Genomic DNA, 23,762 nt, shown 5'->3' on the forward strand with positions numbered 1-23,762 from the left:
TAATCGCACCCCCTCTGCCTTGAAGGCCGTAGACAACAGCAACAACAGTGCAATAAAGTTTTTGTAATTTGGTGGCAATACGACGCGACGGAGTTGAACATTAGTAGTCGCAAAACCACAAACTTTGGTAGGCTGTTATATAAAATTAAAATAAAATAAGATTTATTACATAAATCTGATTTGTCATAGATTTTGAGAACTTCATACAATCAATTCTCTGTTGTATTTTGTTTTATAGTTTGAGTTTGTCTCTTATGCAAAATCTACTGGAGTTTTTCCTATTCAGGTTGGTGATCATTAAAGAGCTTCAAAAAACATCATTATTATTATTATATTAATAATAGTCGAAAAATTGTGAATTGTAAGTTAAAATTCGATTTCTCAGGAACTATTCGACCGATTTCGCACAAATTTCATATTTTGACTCAAAGACCGTGCAGAAAGGAAGCAGTTAGGGGTGTGAGAGACTGCAGATGTGTTTTGTACAATTGTACATATAGGATGGCGGATGAATTTGCACAGAAAAAATAGTTTAAAAAATGGCGTTCGCGACCAAAAGTGTAAGTAATGCAGATGGTTTTTCAGATTATGAAGATGTGAACATACACAAAGACTAATATTTAACTTTTTTCATTTTGCCAGAGATAATTTGGGATAGTAAACTATTAATAAATTAAATATTTTTTACACATAAAAAAAATAAAATTTCAAACTAGAACTTAGTTTTATTTTAGTTCCTAGTATTTAGTAGGAAATAAAAAAATATGTTGATTTTTTGCGTTTTTCTTTCTTCAAAAAAATTGCTCAGGGACGTTGTTAATCTCGTGTTAAAATAATAGAAAACTTAATTCCTTCGTTCGTTTTCTCACCGAAAATAATTTCCAATATCCGTTTTTTTTTTTTTTTTTTTCATGTAAAATGACAGCAAATGAAAATGCGGTCATCCCCCCACTTTATTTTTGTATTTCCGGGTAGTTTTCACCTAATCTAATTATGAGAACATTTTGATTATGTTCTTTACTTCCGGTGGAAGGAAGTGATAATGTCTGAATTACGTACTTTCGCTTTTGTGCATAGTGATCGAGAAAAGGTGAAAATATTTCTGTGTTAACGTTTTTTGACTGGCAACTGTGAAAGTTTTTTTTTTTTTTTAAATTCTAGAAGGCGCTGTCCAGAAATGGCGAATCTTTTTCGATCAGTGGGCCAGTTTTATTACAATTTAATATTTTCAGATGTGTCCCACTGATAACAATTCTTTTTAAAATCTTGTTATTCTTTCTTGTTACTCAAAACATGTTAGAAAAGGTGAGATAGATCACTTCGTTTTAAGCAGTCGAATTATATTTCTAACTATATTTACTGTCTTATTACTAACTTGTATTAAATAAAATTGAAAAAAATAATTTAGTTTAATATTACGATTAGGTAAAAATGTCTTAAAAAGATCAATATTTAATGAAAGGGAAGAATTTATATATGCATATTTTAATTCAAATTATTTTAAATAACAATGTTAAATAATAAACCTGGTCGGTAGGGCGCTGGGCCAATGCCGAGAGTTCGTGAGCTCGAACCCCACCGGCCGAAGACTCCCCGTGTAGTAAAGTGACTGATGCACGTTAAATCTGTCGAGTCGCAAAAGTCCACCACGTTCCCATAACAAATCAAAACCTCTGGGGGTACTGGATTGGAGATCGATCGTTCTCTGGTTCAGGTCAAAATTACGATCTGTGGATGAATGAGTAGATGTATAAATGGGTTCACCCTATAAACGGGTGCGATGTATGGTGTGGAAGTCGAATTCTTGGCCATAGATGGCGCCACTGAATAACAAGAAACGTATACTCTGCCTTAAATTTGCTCGCTTTCACCAAGCAGGCTTGCCCGTGTGGCAAGTGCCATTAGAAACAACAACAACAATGTTTGAAACAGCACAAATAAAAACACATTTCAATTATTAAGGTTTTATTATGAATGCCATTTAAAATGAATGCATAATAAAATAAGAATGAAAAACTTTGACTAGAGGAACTTCAGCATATTCCATGTGATTGTTCTATTAAGATCCAATGCTTCTTAATTCTGAAGAGCTCTTTTAAGCTGTAAATTACATTATGTGATTAGTTACAATGTAAAAATGTCTCTGTAAAAAAAATAGTTATTCTAGGAAAAGTGCAAAAAACTAGTTACACTGTAAAAAGTATTCAAATTACAGTCGCTGATCAAATTATTAGACGCACTATAAGATTCTATGTAAAATCTTAGTTATCAGGTGATACTAATACAGCTTTATTGTTTTTACGCAGCTGAAATCAGTTTGCACTTGTTTACATTCGTGTATCAATTGGTTAACATTGTAATGCAATACGTTAAAAATAAATACAAATAGAAAGTATACAAAAAATCTCCTGAATAAAAACCCATTGCATGTACATTTATATATAAAAGTATTGCATATAAACTCGTGCAAAGCATATCATTATTAAAAAACTACATTGCGTTTAATAATTTGATCTAATTATTATTATATACTAATATAATGCTTGATATAATAAATATTCTATATTTATTAAATATATCGTCCAATTTATCCTACTGTCGAATTTATATTATATATCGTCTAATTTAGCCCATTGTTACACTAACGTAAACAAGTGCAAACCGGTTTCAGTCACGTAAAAACAATAAAGCTGTATAGTACCACCTGATAATTGAGATTTTACATAGAATCTTATAGTGCGTCTAATAATTTGACCAGGGACAGTGTTTACACTGTAAAAAGTATTCAAATTACACTGTAGAAATTTAAAAATATCGGTACTCAGATTGCTGATAAAAAAAAGTAAAATTCATTTTTACAGGAACAAACCATCTAAGATACCGAAATAAAATATTTTACTGTAAAAATGAATTTTACGTTTGAATTTTGCGTAGGAACAAACAATCTAGGATACCGAAATAAAATATTTTACTGTAAAAATGAATTTTACGTTTGAATTTTGCGTAGGAACAAACAATCTAGGATACCGAAATAAAATATTTTACTGTAAAAATGAATTTTACGTTTAAATTTTACGTAGGAACAAACAATTTAAGATACCGAAATAAAATATTTTACTGTAAAAATGAATTTTAAGTTTAAATTTTACGTAGGAACAAACAATCTAGGATACCGAAATAAAATATTTTACTGTAAAAAGGAATTTTACGTAGGAACGAACAATCTAAGATACCGAAATAAAATATTTTACTGTAAAAAGGAATTTTTCGTTTGAATTTTACGTAGGAACTAACAATCTAAGATACCGAAATAAAATATTTTACGGTAAAAATGAATTTTACGTAGCAACAAACAATCTAAGATACCGAAATAAAATATTTTACTGTAAAAATGAATTTTACGTTAAAATGGATTTTACGGATGATTTACCCAAAATGCCGGTATTTTATACAGTAACTTGACCCGAAATTTTTTACAGTGCAAAATTTTATATAGAAGTATAACAAATGAAACATACAGTGATAGTTTTTAATAGTACTCTCTGTAAACTCAAATAAAAAAAGAAAATAAGAGAATACGACTCTCTAAGAAACAAGCTTTTTGTTATTTGACAGATTTGGGAATTTGCGACCGTTAGTCGCACCATTGATAAGTTAAGTTAAATTGCAATGTTAAGTTAAATCGCACCATTTTTAAAAAGTTATTTCATATCAAATTAGAAAATATAAAGGATAAATGGAATTATAAAATTAATGAAAATTATAACATTCTGCAATACCTATGGACATCTAAACGAAGAAAGAATATATTTTGCTCTGTGGATGAAAATTTATCTAGACAAATTAAATAAAACGCAAATGAATTCACAAAGTAGACATACTATAATTTTGATTCTACAGTTAAACCCCGCTATAGTGAACACGGTTTATAGTGAACTCCATGATTTAGTGAACAAAATGCTGGCTCCCGTGCCTTGCTACACACGTATAATGTTATGTATTGTGGATATAGTGAACCAAAAAAGAGAGAAAGTTGGATATAATGAACTTTTTTCTGTCTTCGACTGATTTATTTCCTTCATTTTTTAGCAATAATTTTGAAATTTCTACTTCAAAATAAATACACATACCGATTTTTAAAATACCATCTATAGCAGGGGTTTCCAACTGGCGGCCCGTCCCGCGAACTAAAGTATAACAGTTGTCATTTTTTTGCAGACAATTTTCGTAAAAAATCTATATGGGTTTAAAATACTTTTCTCGCTAATAAAAACCTAACTTCTTCGTTTCTGCAAAATTTAACTTACCAACGGTGCAAAGAAATTTAGGTTTTGCACCCAAGAAAATATTTATTCAAATACGAAAATAATCGTGTATGTTGCTCTTTTTTATTTCATTTTTTTTTTTTTTGTATTTTGTGAATATAACTTAGCATCAGAAATTTTCTCGAAGAAATTCTCCGATTTAACTTTTTGAAACCACTCATTTTTTACGAAAATATTTTCACACACATTTGTAAATTTTAAATTTAAAGTGTAAATATCTATTCTCTGGTGGTTGCAGCAGACAAACCTCAATTTTCTCAGTGAATATTTTGTGTGCTACTATGTAAGTTTAATACCTTAACATTTAGGTATCTGTTGCACATTAATTGTTTAATACATAGGTGCACATTAGGTTATTGTAGCCCGAATTTTTATTATTTATTTAATATTTTAAAAAATATTATAAATAACAATTAAATATTTTTAAAAATCTACTTCTTATTTTAATTTGTAATTCAATACTTTTGTTTTGTACAACTTGGTAAAAATCTGACAGAAATATTTAATGTTCCTTCAAGCATAAAAGCATCCTACAAAAAATTTTGATAAAGTTGCGGCCAGCCATTTAATTTGTGTTTTTAATAGTGACCCCCGGCCTCATGCAAGTTGGAAACCCCTGATCTATAGCATGGAATGTAGCCATAAGCATTTTTTCTTGTTTGCGTCATTATTGAATTTGGTTCAGCATTCAACGAAGCAGCCATCTTCCAGTATCTGGACAAATATGCTTCAAGTCAAAGTCGATGAATTTGATGAGGCTACTTCTTTGTGCTCGAACGGCTGGTTAGACAGGTTTAAAACGCGGAATAACATAAATTCGAGAAAAATTATCTAAGAGTCGGGAATTGTTTCCTTATCCCATGTGCTCATCAGCTAAAGATTACAATTTTTTTTCTTTTTTACGCAAGAAACGAAGAGTAATAAAAAATAAAAGTTAACACATTTTTGTTACTACTAATTTCTTTCTCAGTCATTTTTGTATTTCATTTCATTGTTCATTTATTTAAATAATGTCTAATAAAAGGGGGGAGTTTGGAACTATTAGATACAATTACTTGCGGAACGGTTATAGTGAACCAAAATTTTGGTCCCTTGAAAGTTCGCTATAGCGGGGTTCGACTGTGTAATAAAGATGATAATTGATGATTAAAACCCCATAACATATATGTTTTAATATAAAAGTATTGCCTATAAACTCGTGCAAAACACGTCATTATTAAAAAACTTCAGTGCGTCTAATAATTTGATCTAATTATTACAATATAATAATACAATACCTGATATAATAAATATTCTATATTTATATAATATATCGCCTAATTTATAGAATCGTCGAATTTACATTATATATCGCCAAATTTAACCCATTGATACACGAACGTAAACAAGTGCAGACGTGTTTCAGTCACCTAAAAACAATAAAGCTGTATAGTATCACTTGATAATTAAGATTTTTCATAGAATCTTATAGTGCGTCTAATAATTCGGCCATGGACTGTAAATGTCTAAAATATAGGCTAATTTAACAAAAGAAACTAAGTAACATGTAATTTGATAAATAAATAAACTTTAAATAAAAAAACAACCTTTGCAGACTGCTTCACAATCATCCAAACTGTTGAAATTATTTGAATTGCCTTGACAACCTCCGTAGACGAATTCTTCACATTCACCACTTTCCATATTGTAAAAGTATCTCTTGAAATAGGCATCACACATACCAATTACCTTAGATTGTGTGCAAGCCGATGCAAGATGATGAGCTATAATTAAATGTGGATTATAGAAATTCAGTTGATGAAAGTGCCAACTCACTTTTAATTGAGTGGATTACTTTTAAAATCTATACAGTGAACGTAATACAGTACAGAACCCGTTATCCGGAAATCAGAAAACCGGAAAACCAAAAAACCGGAACGAAATTCGATAAATTTTCTCGCCATTTTAAAAAAAAAAAATTTTTTCCTCATAAGATTTTAGGATTTTTCTTTCTTTTCTGAAAGATGTTTACCTTACCATCATTTTGGAAATAATCATTAGTGTATTACTTCATCGTTTTTTCTTCTTTTTAAGATTATTTCCAAAAAAATTTTTTTAGTTGACTTTAACAATAAAAAAAACGGCTTTTTGTGGCGATTCAGAAAACCGGAAAAATCAGTTATCCGGAATAGCGATGGTCCCGATCGTTCCGGATAATCGGTTCCCTACTTACTATATGCCTATTTCGAATTGGCGAAATTATACATTTCGCCAATTCGAAATAGGCATATAGTATTACGTTCACTGCATAGAAAATTTTTCGCATCGTCGAACGCTTGACGTTTTACTGTTTTCGAAAGCAATTAAATATTATCTCTTAAATAATATTTTGAAGAAACTCAGATTTTTAACATTTATTGAATATAATAGTTCTGTTAAAGCAAATACAGTCAATTCGCTATAACTCGAAGTACGATAACTCGAATATTACCATAACTGGATTTTTTTATGAGGTCCCGACCCTCTTATCTTCAATTTCATGCTAATTATTCTCGATTATTCGAATTTCACTCCCTTTAACTCGATTTTTTTTGGATCTTTTTAAGCAAGAAAAAAAACCTAGGAGATAATATCTTGCCCCTTCCTTTGCAACACACACACACAATGTCTTTCGCACTCTTCATGGAGAAGCTAAAGCTGTCCCTCTTGAAGTATGTGAACAGTGGTTAAGTGAAACGTTACCAAATTTACTTCAAGGATGCAGTTAAAATGATGTTTTCAATATTGATGAAATGGGTTTATTTTTTAAATGTCTTCCAAATAAGACTTTGATGTTTAAGGATAAAAACTGCTCAGGGGGTAAAATGAGCAAGGAACGTTTGACTGCCCTAGTTGGAGGAAATGCGTCTGGGACAGAGAAATTGCCCTTACTTGTTATCGGAAAATACCGAAATCCCTTATGTTTCAAGAATGTAAAAACGAATCCTTTGGATTACAAGTCTAACAAAAAGTTTTGGATGACATCAGTTTTATTTGAAGACTATGTAAGAAAATTGGATCTGAAATTCTTCGCTAAAAAAAGAAAAGTGATACTCTTTATGGATAAATGCACAGCGCATAGTGATCTACCTAATTTGAAAGCAGTAAACTTGCAGTTTCTCCCGCCAAAACACAACAGCAAAGTTGCAGCCGATGGACCAGGGTATCATAAAGTGCTTCAAACAGTCTTCCCGTAAATGGCTTGTCAGAAAAATGATCTTAAATATTGTAAGCATTTAGAAGATTTGTAATTAATAAGCATTAATTAAATAATCCGACAACATTTTGAAAGTTCAAAACCGAAACTAACGGTAAGTCGAACTTCCGATATGTCGAAGTTTTTCGTCAGTCCTATCAGATTCGAGTTATCGCGAATTCACTGTATATATCAATTTGTGGGGAGAGTTATTATCGACAATGTCAACCTTCATCTAAGAAAAGTTATCCCCTCACAGAATCGAGTTAACTTGTCTTATATACTAGTGAATTGGAATTGTATTTTTGTAGTGGTAGACACACTACAGTACTCACCCACCAGAATTATATCTGTGATAGAATTCGATGAACGGATACCACTAGTTGATTCATTGCTACTTTATGAGAAGCTGGGAGAGCTGTATTAGGACCATCGTACTTTTGCTGATCGTGAGAGGTGCATTAAGTTCAGGGTCCTGTGTTGCCATTAGCAGTCGAATGAATGCAGGCCGACGTTGTGTGCGATCGAGACTGAGTAGCAACAGTTCGAGGAGGTGGATAAGGTCGCAATCACAAATAGCAAGTCAATGGTTCAATGTGGACAATTCATCGAAGTAGGTGTGTTCATCGAAGTGGGAGTTTCTATCAAGGTAGACAAGTGCACATCACGTCCGGGTCACCAATGTGGGGAGAGTAGATATCGACAATGTCAACCTTCATCTATGAAAAGGTACCTCACATAGAAACAAGTTAACGTGTCTTATATACTAGTGAATTGGAATTGTATTTTTGTAGTGGTAGACACACTACAACTTTAACATTGTTAAATAAGGTAGGCCCGTCCTCGGCGGTTAAAAATTCCCAGCGGACAACGAATTTCTCGAATCCAAAGTCCGCGCGGACGGCCATTTTCCCGTTAATGTTGGTGATACATTTTCAATTTTTGTTATCTTACAAGAGTCTAGCGCCTCACTTCTAAAATGACCCTCTAATCTAGAAATACAGCAACATACTGCGCATGATTGAATTGATGTTTTCTCTGTCTCCCGTACTGCAGCGGTTGCAAGGGACTTTTCAGCAATGAACTTACAAAAAAAAAAAAAAAAAAAAAGAAAGATATTACGTACTGGTCTTAAACAAGATGCGTTAAACGCAATTATGAACATCTACCTAAATGGAAAACTCCTTTCAGATTTTTGTGCAGAAACCTCTGTAAATCATTAGCTTGATTGTGGAAAACGCTAACGTCATATTTGATTCATTTAAAAAGCACAGTACCCTCGGATAAATTGACATTCCAGATAACTTGACATTTGTCATTTAAATTATTTCGTAAAAGAAATAAATTATTTTATAAAAGAAATACTGGGTATTCCTTTTATTACTGTATAATGCAATCCTAGTATTTGTAATCCTAGTAACTACTAATTCATTGTGCAATTTACATAAATGCTTGTAATAAATAAGAGAAAATTATATATTTTTTTATTTAGAAGCGACGAGTTAGTTTCAAAGGAGGACGGGTACATTGTTGGACAAGTCGTCCTCGGGGACGGGTAAAATTTTTTAGTTTTTTCGAGCCCTGTTAGGAAGTCAAGCAAAGCTGAGAATTCGAAACGTGGTTTCTTATGACCAAGTATTTGAACGATGATAAACCAATTTGTATGTCTTTTTACTACCGTATCATTTGAAAATTTAAAACTTTTCCTCACTTATTTCAATAATATTTATGAATCATCTGAGATACTCTTTGATATATATATATATATATGTAGTTTCGAAGATTTTCTGTTTCGACGTATTTAACGCATTTCATTTCTTCATAACCCTTGAATCCGATTTTCCATGTTTTATTAATCTTTTTTTTTAAAAAAAATTGCCATTAAAAAAGCCAATAATAACTAAAAAATATGAAAACCTTCCCCCCCCCCCTCAAAACAATATCGAGACTAAATGAATGGTTGCTTCATCATGGAATGAGCGCGAAAATTACATTGAAACATGTAGCAAAAACGCTGTAGTTGCCAGGTTAGTTTAAATCAAAATAAAGAATTTTGAATTATCCATCAAAGTTGTGTTTGTCTTACGTTTTTCACAAGCTCTTCGACATTGTTCTAAGCTTTCGAAATTATTTCCATTTCCACCTTCGCCGGTATAGACAAATCTGGTACATTCTCCCAAAGCATTGTTAAAACCATACCTCTTCACGTTGTCAGAGCCAGTACCAGATTCAAAAGGTAAACTGCAGACATCTGAATCAGATTCCCATACTCTCACATCTGGAACAAAGTTCAATGATATTAAAACGCTTCAAAAGTCATAAATTATTTGTATATTTTGCTTTAAGTTACTTGCTATTTTTTTTTAATCGATTCTACTGTTTAGTACGCACGCGCACTAGGTAGTACTAATTGAGATTAGGTCCGTGTGGCTGTGGGCAGCTGGAGTTAGAAAGTCTCGTTTCATTCACAGTTCCTGGCCAAATTATTAGACGCACTCTAAAGGCCTGGTTTCTTAGGAGAGAACGCCGTCAGCTGGAAATCAGCGCTAACCTCTGATTGGTCCATTTGTGAGTTTGGTAGTATACGCCATCGAACGCTCATCTTGAACTACAATTACCGTCCAACTCAACTGCAGTTGGATTACAACGTGACGTTAACCACAGAAGCAATGGCGGACAACATCCAATAGCACATTGAAATCAGCCAAGATTTTTGATTTTGACATTAAACATAGCTTCTTCATTAAACATAGCACTCTTCATTTAGCTCAGCTATAATGTGTTTTTTCTTGGACAAAGTCATTATTTGTTCTCTAAAGCACTGGTCGACAATAACAAAATCGATACGAATTCAAAATAAATATTTGTTTACGTTATTAGCGCATGCGCAATGAGAGATAATATCTGCGTTGACCGACCGCTCATGCTGAGCTAACAAAAAAGTATTTTTTTGGCGTCAGCTCTACGTCAACTTTTCGCTGACGCCCAGATAAGGGGCTAGTTCTAAGAAACCAGACCTTGAGCTAACAAACCAGTATTTTGTTGGCGTCAGCGGGACGTTGACGTCCCGCTGACGCCCAGATAAGGCGCTTGTCCAAAGAAACCAGACCTTAAGATATTGTTGTTGACGCATGCCTGTTTAGGCAGAGGGGGCGCGATTGTTCTTGTTTTCCAGTGGCGCCATCTATGGCCAAGAATTCGACTTCTGCCACACCATAGTCACACCCGTTTATAGGGCGGACCTATTCATTCATCCACAGATCGTAATTTTGACCTGAATCAGAGAACGATCGATCTCCAATCCAGTACCCCCAGAGGTATTGATTTGCTATGGGAACATGGAGGACTTTTGCGACTCGACAGATTTAACGTGCATCAGTTGCCATTTACTACACGGGGAGTCTTCGGTCGGCGGGGTTCGAACCCACGAACTCTCAGACATGGGTCCAGCTCCCTACCGACCAGGCTATCCTGGCCTACTCTGAGATATTAAATATGATTTTTAGAAACGAAATCGAGGATGAAGTTTCAACGGTACACTGAGCAAAATAATAATGATTGAATTTCATCCCATATTAAAGTGTGCCAAAATTGTGAAACCAAAACCGTGTTAAAACATTTCGGGATTTTTTTCAAATAAATACCTTTTTAATTTATATGAACAATTTGTTTCTAGGTGAGGGAAAAAGTAATTTTACTAATACTGGTATTTGTGTGCGAAGCGAGCCCTCTCTCTAATGAAATGAAATAATTAGTCGAAAATAAATTTTAATTATGAATTTCTTTAAAACCAGACTTTTGATCTACAGTACCTGGCCATATTATTAGATGCACTATAAGATTCTATGTAAAATTATAATTATCAGGTGATACTATACAGCTTTATTGTTTTTATGTGACTGAAACCGGTTTGCACTTGTTTACGTTAGTGTATCAATTAACTAGCATTGTAATGCAATACGTTAAAAATAAATACGTTTAAATATGAAAATATTGCTACACGGGGAGATAATAATTCGTGCAAATATGAATTCGTGCAAAACATGTCATTATTAAGAATCTACAGTGCGTCTAATAATTTGAACTAATTATTATAATATACTAATATAAGGCTTGATATGATAAATATTCTATATCTATATAATATATCGTCTAATTTATCGTATCGTCAAATTTATATTATATATCGTCTAATCTAACCCACACGCAGGCCGGATTAATTTTTCCATTCAAATTTTTGAGCGCTTAGATTAAATTTTTTTTCTCGTATATTTTTTATTTATTCAAATATAAAAATATTTATGTATCTTTTCACTGAAGAAAGCATATTTAAAATTAAAATAAATAATAATAAATTAAATTTTACTTTATTTTGTTAAATTCGAACTAAAAAAATAATCATAACATTTTATAATCATAACTAAGGCCCGGATTTTGATGACATTTGCATTTTTTTGCATTTTTGGACATTTTTTGTCCTTTAGAGAATTTTTTGAGATTTATAGGGCATTTTCTTTAAAATTTTGGGGCGTATTTTGCATTTTAAAGCATTTTTTAAATTTTTTGTTAAATTTTTCTAATTTTTATTATTTTTTATAATTTTTTATTATTACACTGGCTTTCAAACAATGAAGAAAATTTCTAGGATATTAACAGGTGAAGCAACATCTTTTCAAATTGAAGAAGAATTGTCAGTAAGTGTGACCGTCCTTTTCAAGTACACACCAATAACATCAGTAGACGTTGAAAGAAGCTTCTCCTGGTATAAAAATTTGCTTTCAGACAAGAGACGCTCGTTTACATTTCAAAATATTAAAGAAAAAATTTAATAATCCACTGTAATTCTGATATTTAGTAATATTATGAGATGGAAGTTGTTATATTCATTTAAGTTTCTATACAAAATGAAAATGTTTTGGAGTCAATATATTTTCCTTTTTTTTTGTTATTTTTGGATATAAAACATATTTTTCAAACTTTAATGAACGTAGAAGAAGTATTGCATTGCTTTATATTTTTTGAAACGACTCATAATAATTTTAAAAAGTAAAACATTGTTTTAGTTTAATATTTTTACTTCTATTTAAGTCATGTCATAAGGCATTTTTAGCGCAATTTTCGCATTTTAAGGGCATTTTTTGCACTTTTAAGGGCATTTTTTGCAGTTCATAAGGGCATTTTTTGCACTTTTTAAGGGCATTAATTGAGATTTTTTAGGTCATCAAAATCCAGGCTCTCATATATATTTGAAATTGATTTTTTTTAAATTTATTTTCAAAAAATCAATTTTAGGGGGGGGGGGTCCTAATCATTGGGGGCCCCAGGCCATGGCCTAGTCTGGCCGGATGGATAATCCGGCACTGGATGCACCAATGAAAAGCCGGATTTTAGTCACGTAAAAACAATAAAGCTGTATAGTATCACCTAATAATTAAGATTTTACAGAGAATTTTATAGTCCGTCTAATAATTTGGGCATGCACTGTATGCACGTTCAAGTATAATAAATGAAGAAAAAAAAATTAAATTGAAACTTACCTCTACATGTACTCATACATTCGTCGTAGGTGGTATACCTGTTGCCATTGCCGTCACATCCTCCATAGACAAATTTAAAGCAATCACCTTTTTTTGGATCGTAGTAATAAGATTCAAAATATGCTCGGCAAAAACCGGTATCTGGCTGTTCCAAGCAATTTTTTGCCTCTGGATCTAAAAAAATAAATAAATTTACTGATTAAGTATAAAAATTAAAAATTTGAATTTTTAGCGAGTTGTTTTTCTTCATTTTATTTTATAAGTCGTATTAAAAAAATTATGTAAAAAATACTATACACGGTATCTGATACATTTTAGACTTTCAAATTTACTGACTAATTCCAAGAATTTTTCATGACTTAACGAAGTTACTATTTTCTCTGACAAAAAAAATTAAAAAAGCATTGCAATAACATTAATTGAAATGATGTCCAGATAGCAAAATAAGGTTTATTTTAACTCCGACAAAAAACCTTTTAATGTAAACCTAAAAAGATTTGTTTTGCGGTTTACGTGAAAACCTTCTAACCTTAAAACGAGAGCCGTGGCCATCTACTCTATTCTGCGCACATTACCCCAATCCAGTGTCTCTTAACCTTTTTGATATAATGGACCCCTTTTAAAATTTCTTAAGAAGTCACGGACCACCCCCCTGTGAAAAAAATAATTGTAAAAAGCATCAATTATTAGAAAGCATTTAATTTTATTATTTTAATAGTATACAAAATTTTTAAAATTAAAATTTTTAATGTGAAGGTTGCTGCTGCTTTTCCTTAATTAATAAATTGAATTGGGGGATGGTTTTCGACAAAGCAACGTGCATATCATGTTCAACATTCAATCGATTTGGATGTTTTTACTGTCACAAGTGTGAAAAATCCCTCTTTGCAAAGATACACTGTAGCAAACGGAATTATAGTTGCCATAGCTCACTTTACAAGCAATGGGTAGGCTTCCAAACGTTTTAAAAATTAGGAGTAGTCAGCGGACCCCCCAAAATATAACTCATGGACCCCCTTAGGGGTTCATGAACCACAGGTTAAGAAACCCTGCCCTAATCCAAAACTTTGGAAAACAGCCTTCTATATAAAAACCTTATATGGAGGTGGACTTGGGGTTTTCAAGCTTGAAAAAATCCTTTAATAAAGCTTGTGTCAAGGTGTTAATAATATTAAATCTAGGTAATTATAAGGTTTCTTTTTCGCAAAGTCTTGTATGCTCAGCTAAAATCCAACTTGTCTTGAAATTTTAATGGACGATGCAATTTGATCCGATCGCTAGTGTGACGTCAGGTAAAATATCACTATGGACCTAAAGGAGAATACTTTTTTTTTAAAAAAAACTTTAACAATAATTTTTAATCCTTTTAGGATGAAAGGTTTCAAACTGCAATATTTTTGCTTCATTAAAAAAAGGTTTTAAGTAAACATTTCCGCGAAAATAAAAATAAAATTCCGACTTAAGGTTGACGTAAGGTTATATGTTTTCTGGATGGGTAGGGTAAACTAACCAGTGAAGGAACACTTAAGCATCGCTTGCCTTTTAAAAAAACATATTAATTTCAAAATTCGTAGTTTTAGTTAAATGATAGTGTCAACATATTTGTTACTAATTGCAAATTATGTAAAAAAAATTGTAGAGAACTTACATAATATTGTTTTAAAGTTTTGGAGGTTCAAATAACAAGTAGTAAGAAGACCCAGGGAAGGAACAGCTCTTACCAGTGAATGAACACCCAGTAAAGGAACACTTAATTTTGGTTATTTTTTAATGCTTTTTGTGAATTTATTAGCCATACAAATATATAAAAACAAGACTATTTGTGAAATTATAACATACAAGTACTTGTAAAATGCCAACTTTTTTCTGTAATCATGAATTAGAAAGTAAAGTGACGTTAAATACAAAATAAATATAAAAAAATCATTCTTTCTTATAATTTGACAGTCAAATCTAAATCATGTGTCATCCGATGCTGTTTATTATCATTATTATTTTATCACCTTTTTGTTTACTCTTTTTCCTCTTATCTCTTGAAGCTTTTTTTTCTTTTTTAAGTATTTTTTCTTTCGTTTCTTCGCCATATTCTCTTGTTTTAACTTTTTTTTAAGCTCTTTCAGCCTCTTAAAATATTTGCCATTTCTCTGAAGTTAGTGCAAAAGGTAATTTATTCGTTTTTCTTCTTATTTCACCTTTCTTTTTATCATCAATATTTGGCCAATGTAAATGGTTCTTCCAAACTTCTTCTGATTTTTCAGCAGCATTTCTAGAATGCTTTTCTCGAAAATAGACGGGGGAAAGGTGTCTTGAATTTTGAGGAAAATCCATCTCTTGTTGACTTATATCTAGAGGATCTTTAGAAGTACTGATTTTACTTATAGAATCATTTCTTTTTTCAACTAAGAGAGGATCAGCAAGAGGACTCATTTCAAATTCGATATCTAAGATGCATGCATTCATTATCAATACTAGCTTCAGTTCCTAAGTTTGACTTAACCAACTGATCTTCTTTTAATACGTACTTTTTCCATATTGAAAAAAGTACAGGCTCGTGGACATTTTCGATATTAGACTCAGTCAATGCTGCGTTAAAAATTTGCAACATATTTTGAGGGATTTCCCTATCAAGCTTCTGAAGAAATTGAGTATCGTTTCGGTTTAACTCTGTTTTTTGTTGAGGAGCTTGCTTTTAAATTCTAACATAGTAAAGTAGTTTTTATAAATTATATAATCACGTTATTATCCTATAATGATAGCTTATTAGGAGTTCTTGGTGCAAAAGCCAGCGAAAAAATGTTCTATTAAAATTTTTATGATTATATTTAATTAGTTTTCGATTTGTAAACATAGTTTATTCAGTTGCCTAACATTTGATGTAACTACACACCCCATTATTAAATATAAATTATAATTTTTTCATAAATTAAGCTATTAAATTAACATTTTGAACTAAAATTATTTCAAGAATTATTCATACAATTTTTAACAAAATTTCGGTTGTCCTCTATATAGCAGAATTACTTATCCTAGAGCCATGTAAAATCATATTTCACACATTACTGTTCATTCACTGGAAGCAGGGCCGGATTAACCTATAGGCACACTAGGCACGTGCCTAGGGCCTACGAAATTCAGGGGCCTACGAAAAACTTGAGAGAAAAAAATTTGTTGACAAAAATAATTTAGCTTTAAAAACAACAAGTGTATTTTGCACAAAAATTATGAAGATACAAATAAAAATATAATATTTTTCGGTAATAAATTATTTTGCGGAATCTTAATTACTTTTTTGCGATTTTTGGATTCAACGAAATCTTGTATTATGCTGTCGAATTTTTTTCTATTAGTAAACATTTAACCTACCTTGCAAATTTATTTATAAATAATTTCAAAAGCTTTACTTTTGACAATGTTAATTTCCTTCACTTAGTTATCATAGTAGTATCATGAAAACTATGAAGCTATTTGTAGTATAAATATTTCTTGTAATTAATCTCACTATCAATTTCACTGTTTTCTTTGCTGGTTTGTTGTTGTATTGTTGACGTGAAGTGTTTACATAGTTATCGATCGAACTAATCATAATGGTATTATCGATATCAACTGCAATATCGGCAGTATGTCGGTATTGCAGATAAAGTTCGATAAACAAATTTGTAATTTAAAATCCATATTAATAAAAATGTAAAAAAAAATATGCAAGAAAATTTTAGCATATATTTTGAAAAGAGGGGAGGAGTGGGGGAAGGAGGGGAGGGCCCCAAAACGACTATGCCTAGGGCCTACGAAAGGTATAATCCGGCTCTGACTGGATGTAATCCCAGTGAAGGAACATGCCTGTTTCTTCACTGGCTAGAAGTTGTTTTTTGCCTTTTAAACAGAATTTTGATGTATAATATGACTAAAAGTACAAGAAAATTAAAAAATTTCTTTTAATTTTCATTAACTGGGAAAAAATCCCAGTAAAGGAACACTTGTTCCTTCACTGGTTTTTCATCGTTTGATGATCAAGTGAATAAACACCCCCTGATCTCAGTACTTTATTATGCTATGGTGCTTTAAAAAAATAAAACGTAACTTCAATAACTATATTTTGAATTCTCTTTTTCACAGTGAGAAAAATAAGACTATTACATGCAATTAATTCCACTTCAAACATATAAGTACAAACACTCACCTTATAATTGTTTCAACGAAACAAGGTGTTGCAGAGATAATAAATTCAAAAAATTTTCCAGAGAAGTCTATTTGACCAGGTAATCCAAAACAATCTAAAGAAAAACTTTCAAATTCTTATTTTCAATCAATATATATGAAATGTTCCTTCACTGGGTAGTGTTCCTTCACTGGTTAGTTTACCCTATAACCAAAACTGTTATACTCTGCATCTTCATATTTATAGATTTTAAATTTAAGAAACAGAGTAAAGAAAGAGTTGAAGCAATAAAATAGCTGAAAAAAATACAAAAGCAAATAGTTTTTTCTTTTCTTTTTTTCTGCAGAATTATATTCTAAAGATGCTTTTCTTGTTCATCGGAAAGGAAAGAAATACTCGTGATTTTTTTTCTGTTCTCATTTCGGAATTAAAATAAATTAGACAATGACTGGCTTACTTCAGCTAGAATTTGAAACAGATAAAATAAAAAATTATAACAAAAATTCTGAAATCACAGAAGTTTAAAAGATGATTCGCTCTAGAAATGTTCTTTCTTTCATTTTTTGAAATAACACCATAATTTTTAAAGACCATGATAAAACATTTCATATTTTAAGAAAATATAACTGTGAGCTGGGTATAAGTGTGTTTATCACAAAATGTTGCTTAATAAGGTAATATATAAGATAACTGTAAAAGCCTAGAAATACACAATACGTAGAATACACATCATTTACACAATCAGTTAAATAATAGAGTTGCCGAAAAATATAATTATTTTTTTCAGCTTAATTAATTCTTTTTTAAGCTTCCAAATCTAAATTAGTTTAATAAACTATGCAAATTAATCGCTTCCCTGATTGTCCCGAGTCAACTCGGACTGAAACAGATTAACTTGAATGCCCACAGATGGCGCTCGAACTGAACAAACATTAATGTTTTTTACCGACATACCGACATACTGCCCATATTGCAGTTGATCTCGATAATACCATTATGATTAGTTCGATCGATAACTATGTAAACACTTCACGTCAACAATACAACAACAAACCAGCAAAGAAAACAGTGAATTGATTTTTCGACAAAACAGAAGAACAAGAAGTAATTTCAAACCCGAATCCAAGACAAATGTTTTTGTCAGGAACGTATTACGACATTTTAGATGTATTAATTTCAGAAATGACTAAAAGGCGTAAAGCTTACAGTGATTTGTACGATAATTTCGGTTTTCTTGTTCACAAAAATTTGTCAGAATCTGAGATTAAACTAAAAGTGCAAAATTTGGTGAAAATTTACTCATCCGATTTAGAGGAAAACTTTGTAGATGAATTTTTACTATTTTCAAATTTGTATGAACATAAATCTGCACAAGAAATGTTGAAGGCTCAAATTAAAGATAAACTTGTGAATACTTTTCCTAACGTTCACATTGCATTAAGAATATATTTGTCGATTCTTGGATCAAATGCAGAAGGAGAAAAATCTTTCTCCAGATTAAAATTGATAAAAAATTATTTGCGTTCAACAATGAATCAAGATCGTTTGGCATCACTCGCACTTACGTCTATTGAATACGACATTTTGCGTTGTTTGGAATTCGACAGCATAGTACAAGATTTCGTTAAATCCAAAAATTGCAAAAAAGTAATACATTAGATCATAAGATTCTGCAAAATAATTTCTTACCGAAAATTTTTTTTCTCCCAAGTTTTTCGTAGGCCCTAGGCACGTGCCTAGTGTGCCTGTAGGTTAATCCGGCCCTGCTACTATACCTTCTTCATGGTTCCGAAAACACCGAGACTATTACTGTTTATTGCTTGTTGTTTATAAGAATTTGAAAACGAAAATGACGAACGAAGCGAAACTAAAAACGAGAAGAGGTGGTTTAAGAACAAGTGCCACTAAACTCATGACTAAAATTGACGAAGCTTTAGAAAATTCGAATTTAGAATATTTAGAAGTAGCACTTGTACAGTTAAACGAAAAAGAAAAACAAATAATTGAACTAGACAAACTCATTATTGATAGAATCGAAGACTGTAAACAAATAACAGCAGAAGTTGAATCAACTGAAGAATGTAGAGATAAAATTATTCTCTATAAGTTTAAAATTGAGAAAATTCTTAAAAAGACTGCAATCGAAAAAGAAACTGTTAGCGTCGAAAGCTCAAATAGTACAACTAACTGCTAGTGACTTATTCCAAAATTGAGAAGCTCAAATTAAGTTACCTAAGATTTACATTGAAAAATTTGATGGCAATCCTGAGAACTTTCAAGAATTTTGGTCTCAGTTTAAAAACGCGATTCATGATAATATGAAATTTAAATAAAATAGATAAATTCACATACTTAAAAAGTTTGTTGAAATCAAAAGCTCAAACAGCGATACAGGGATTATCATTGTCTGAGAAAAACTACGATATTGCAATTAATATTCCTGAAGAGCGATACGGCAAAAAGATAAAACCAGGTAGGTACAGAATATTTCAATTATTTCTACTATACCTTTTTCACGGGCTTAGCAGAATTTGTCAGTACATTTTGTTTTATCCCGTTTTTACTCCGTCGGAAGCAAAAAACATAATCTGCTGTGATTGGAGGTTTTATTTGGGAGTTTTGATATTGGACTGCACACGCGTTTTGTATGACTGTATATACGATGGTTGCTGAATTTACAAAGCAACAGGAGTAAAAAAAAATGGCGTATTCCTTCACTGACGTTTGAAAAGTATCACTTTGCGTTGTCCCTTGTTTTAAAAACTATCATACAAAGAATAATATTTAATTTTTTTCATTTGTCCGAGATAACTTGGGATAGTAAGCTGATTTTAAATTAAATGTTTCTAACTCCTAAAAAAAAATTTCAAATTTCACCTTAAAACTTGTACATTATGTTTTGTTTTAGTTCCTTGTATTTATTAATAAAATAATGCTGATTTTTTTTTTCCTTTTTCAAAATAACTGGTAAAGGAAGTGGTTAACTTACCATCAGCCAACGCCCCAATTACTAAACCTAGCAGGATGACCATATACATTTTTTTGCCTCGTTCCTTAGTCAGAATACGAAAAAAGATTAAATCACAGCATTTCTCTTTATATATTCGAAGCACAACATGTGTGCGTAAACGCATTATCTTCTTGTTCATGAAAATTATCTACATGATGAGAAAATTAACACATGGTGCTTAGGATTTAATGATTAAATGTTTTATCCTTCAAAATGTAAAACATTTTATCATTATTTTACAATATATTTTTTAAGGTACTTTAAATAATTTATTCTAAAAAAAATTTCCTCACTAAATAAGAAACATATATATTAAATATTTTTGCTACACACATATTTATACATATACTATATTAATTGCATTTATCTAATGAAATTGAATTTTTTGACAACAGTTTAATCTAGCAATTTTAGTTTTATGTGATACAGTTGTTATAATTGCTTACATGGTGTTTTGTAATCACCGCTCTTAATGGATCATTTCAAAATCCTAATGAGAAATAAAGTTTTTTAAAAAAATACGATTTGCTACAAAATTAAGAAACTTGTGGTCGTCGCAAAGCCATCACAGGTTACCCATTGGCAAAATGGTCGCCTATTTTTTTTTTTTTTTTTTTTTGGAAAAGAAACTTTATTGTGTTTTCATCTTGGACATCTTTAACTGTTAATCCTGAACTGCTTGGTACATAATTTCGCAGATACATTTAAATGCAGCTCAGACACATTCTGTGTAAATTCTTCTGATGACTGAATAGACATTAGACAGCCAATCGAGATCAATATTAACATTTTCGGATTGATACAATGGTGTTTAATGGAGATTGTAAGCTGCATCATACACCCGATTCGGATCCACAAGTTCATACATGAAATATGATTTGAAAGCTAGGCTTTTTTTTTCTTCCTGTTTTACATGAATGACTCATTTATATTGCGTGGAAGACAGTCTACGGTCTTGTGCAATTTATTGGATGCGTTGACAATGGATACTTTTATCCCTGGTGATCAAAACTCAGCTCTCGTATTTGCATGAAAGGGGTTCGGAGAGTGGCCATTCGTTCTTCGGTAGGGTTCGATTCTCTCAACCACTTTGGTACTTTTGTGAGAGACGGGCTTCATACTTGCGTTTGCGAACGGAATCCTTTCATTTTTCCGTTTGTGTGTAAACGCTTAAGGTACTCCCGTCAATGCTCTTTGGCTTTTTCAGCCTCGGTAAGTTTAGGCCTTGGCATTGTTTTTTTCTTGCTTCAACTCTAACTTTTGGGACCATGTCAATCAGATTGGATCCTCTTTATTTGTGATATTCACCTGAATTAGTATTGAAAACGATCCAGTTTGAGCTGTAGGTTAGAATTTCTGATTCATAATTAAAACAATAAAAACAAAAATATCGTTCAAATGATGAAATTCTCTTTTATTCACTACTCAGGAAGTATTTATGGGATCCCTCTGGTCCCATATCTCAAAAATAAACTCACCCACTTAATGCGTAACAACATTAAAAGTGAAAAGAAAAGAATTCTAAAAAAATTATCAAACATCAGCGGTCACCATGGCAACGCATGCGCACTTTTTACTATTACTCTTGATATTGTAGTTGAAAAGTGAGGACGCCATGAAATCTACTCCAATGCCCATTTTGCCAATGGGTAAAATATTGTTTTCATGAAAATAGTGACTTTTCAAAATCGTAAAAACTTAAAGTTTAATATGGTCTCTTATTTTTATTGCCTTATACTTCAGTCTTCTGCCATTTTACCCTTTTTTTTTAAACGATGATCCGCTACTCAAAAAGAAAAATAGTCTTCTAGCAAATTTCGTTTTTTTACATCTCTAGACAAGTGAAAGAATGAATCATTTTTTTTAAAATCTAATTATTTTTATCTTTTTAATGAATTATCTAAAAAAAATACTGCGCATCATACGAAATACGTTTTTTATTTAAATACAAAAAATACGAAACAAAAATAGTACAAAATATACATCAAAGTTTTGTAGAGAAGAAAAAATAGCCCCGCAGTGGACTGATCGTTAAAACACGGTTCCCAGCAGATCACAGCAGTCAAGTGTCACTGGCTGAGGTCAGTGTGCGTGTGGGTGACCATTTGGATGTGTCTGTTTTAACATTTACGGGTAATAATATGAAATAAATAAACTAAACATCTTTTTTTTTTTTTTTAAAAAAAAAAGGGGGGGTGGCCCTCTTTGAATCATTTTCCTCAGTAAATTTGAAAATTTTACATAATACATGATTAAAAATTTTCATAATATGCATTCTTTTTAGTAAATAAGAAAGTTGCTTAGACAGAGTGTTCCAGAAGCACCACCCTTAATATATATTTTCAGAATCGTTATTAAAATTGACACTAAAAAAGTACACACATTAAAAGTCACAAATTAGCACAAAATTTTTTAAAAAAAACTCTCAAAATTCAAAGAATTACTACCAAGGAGGGTGGAACAAGAACATAAAAATATATTTTATTCTTAGGTAACAATTGAAACCTGGTCATTAACCGCTTCATTATCCTATTTTTTTGAACAAAAAATGCAAAAAATCAACGTGCTTCTTCATTTTATTAATAAATACAAGGCACTAAAACGAAACATAATACACAAGTTCTAATTTAAAATTTATTTTTTTATGTGTAAAAAATATTTAATTTACCATCAGTTTACTATCCCAAATTATCATGGGCAAATAAAAAAAAGTTAAATACTAGTCTTTGTATATGTTCATATCTTCATAATCTGAAAAATCATCTGCATTACTTTCACTCGAATTTACTTCTGCTACATTACTTTTTGAATAAAATTATCTATAAATAAACGATAATTTTGTGCAAAATTTTTTTTTAAATGTTTTGAAATTTCGCTTAAGTACTCGAGTTATAGCAAAATACGCTAAAAGTGAAATTAACATTAAGGGGTCCAAACCTGTGACCGCTCTCCTGACCAAACTACAGGGTCCATATTTCCTCACTCCGGAAAAAAAGTATATTTATTCAAATAAAGTACACTTGTGCATTAATTAATTATTAATGCAGACGATATTTAATGAGGCAGATGATAATAATGCAGACTTAAATATGCAGACGATATCGGTATATTTAAGGTCAGAGGCTCCTGTAAAGTTACATTTTTTGTATAGTATAAGATATTGTATAGTTTATTTATTTTTTGTATAGTTTCATAAAGTATACCTTCACATTTTGGTCATGAAACAAAATCCACAAGTCGCAATCAATAAGACATTTATATACCATGAAACTGTCAAAAATGCATTAAAAAAAAGGTCAATAATAGTTTCAAAATGTGTGATAAAATTTGATAAAATTCGTGTAGTATAATCATGATACCTTAGAGCAGTGTCTTCCAAAGTGTGGTACGCGTACCCCCAGGGGTACGGGAACAGTTTAGCGAGGGTACACGTTCTTATGCGAAATATCTTAACACAAACGAGACTTCAAAAAATTTTATTTAACAAAGCTAGCCATGAACATTTATGATTACGTATTTT

General features: G+C 31.3%; 1 protein-coding gene across 1 annotated transcript; it reads right to left on the reverse strand.

The window, feature by feature from the left end:
- Nucleotides 1–1,948: 1,948 nt before the first annotated feature.
- LOC147802167 (boophilin-H2-like) lies at nt 1,949–20,295 on the reverse strand. Its single transcript, XM_087154211.1, has 5 exons — nt 20,222–20,295; nt 13,077–13,250; nt 9,626–9,817; nt 5,912–6,088; nt 1,949–2,100 (listed from the first exon to the last, which is right to left on the reverse strand). The coding sequence occupies exons 1-5, from the start codon at nt 20,268–20,270 to the stop codon at nt 2,096–2,098; spliced, it is 597 nt and encodes a 198-aa protein (XP_087010337.1). The 5' UTR covers nt 20,271–20,295; the 3' UTR covers nt 1,949–2,095.
- Between the last annotated feature and the right edge of the window lie 3,467 nt (nt 20,296–23,762).

Source organism: Parasteatoda tepidariorum, chromosome 10, assembly GCF_982258835.1.
Source record: "Parasteatoda tepidariorum strain Cologne lab strain chromosome 10, Ptep-v5.0, whole genome shotgun sequence".
Lineage (NCBI taxonomy): Eukaryota > Metazoa > Arthropoda > Arachnida > Araneae > Theridiidae > Parasteatoda > Parasteatoda tepidariorum.

Bases quoted from the DNA above. Each gene is read 5' to 3' on its own strand.
- LOC147802167 (XM_087154211.1), bottom strand. From the start codon at position 20,270: ATGTATATGGTCATCCTGCTAGGTTTAGTAATTGGGGCGTTGGCTGAT. The intron at 9,818-13,076 runs GTAAGTTTCAAT...ACTTTGTTCCAG, and splicing joins ATGTATGAGTACATGTAGAG to ATGTGAGAGTATGGGAATCT. The intron at 6,089-9,625 runs GTAAGACAAACA...ATTTAATTATAG, and splicing joins TCGAAGAGCTTGTGAAAAAC to CTCATCATCTTGCATCGGCT.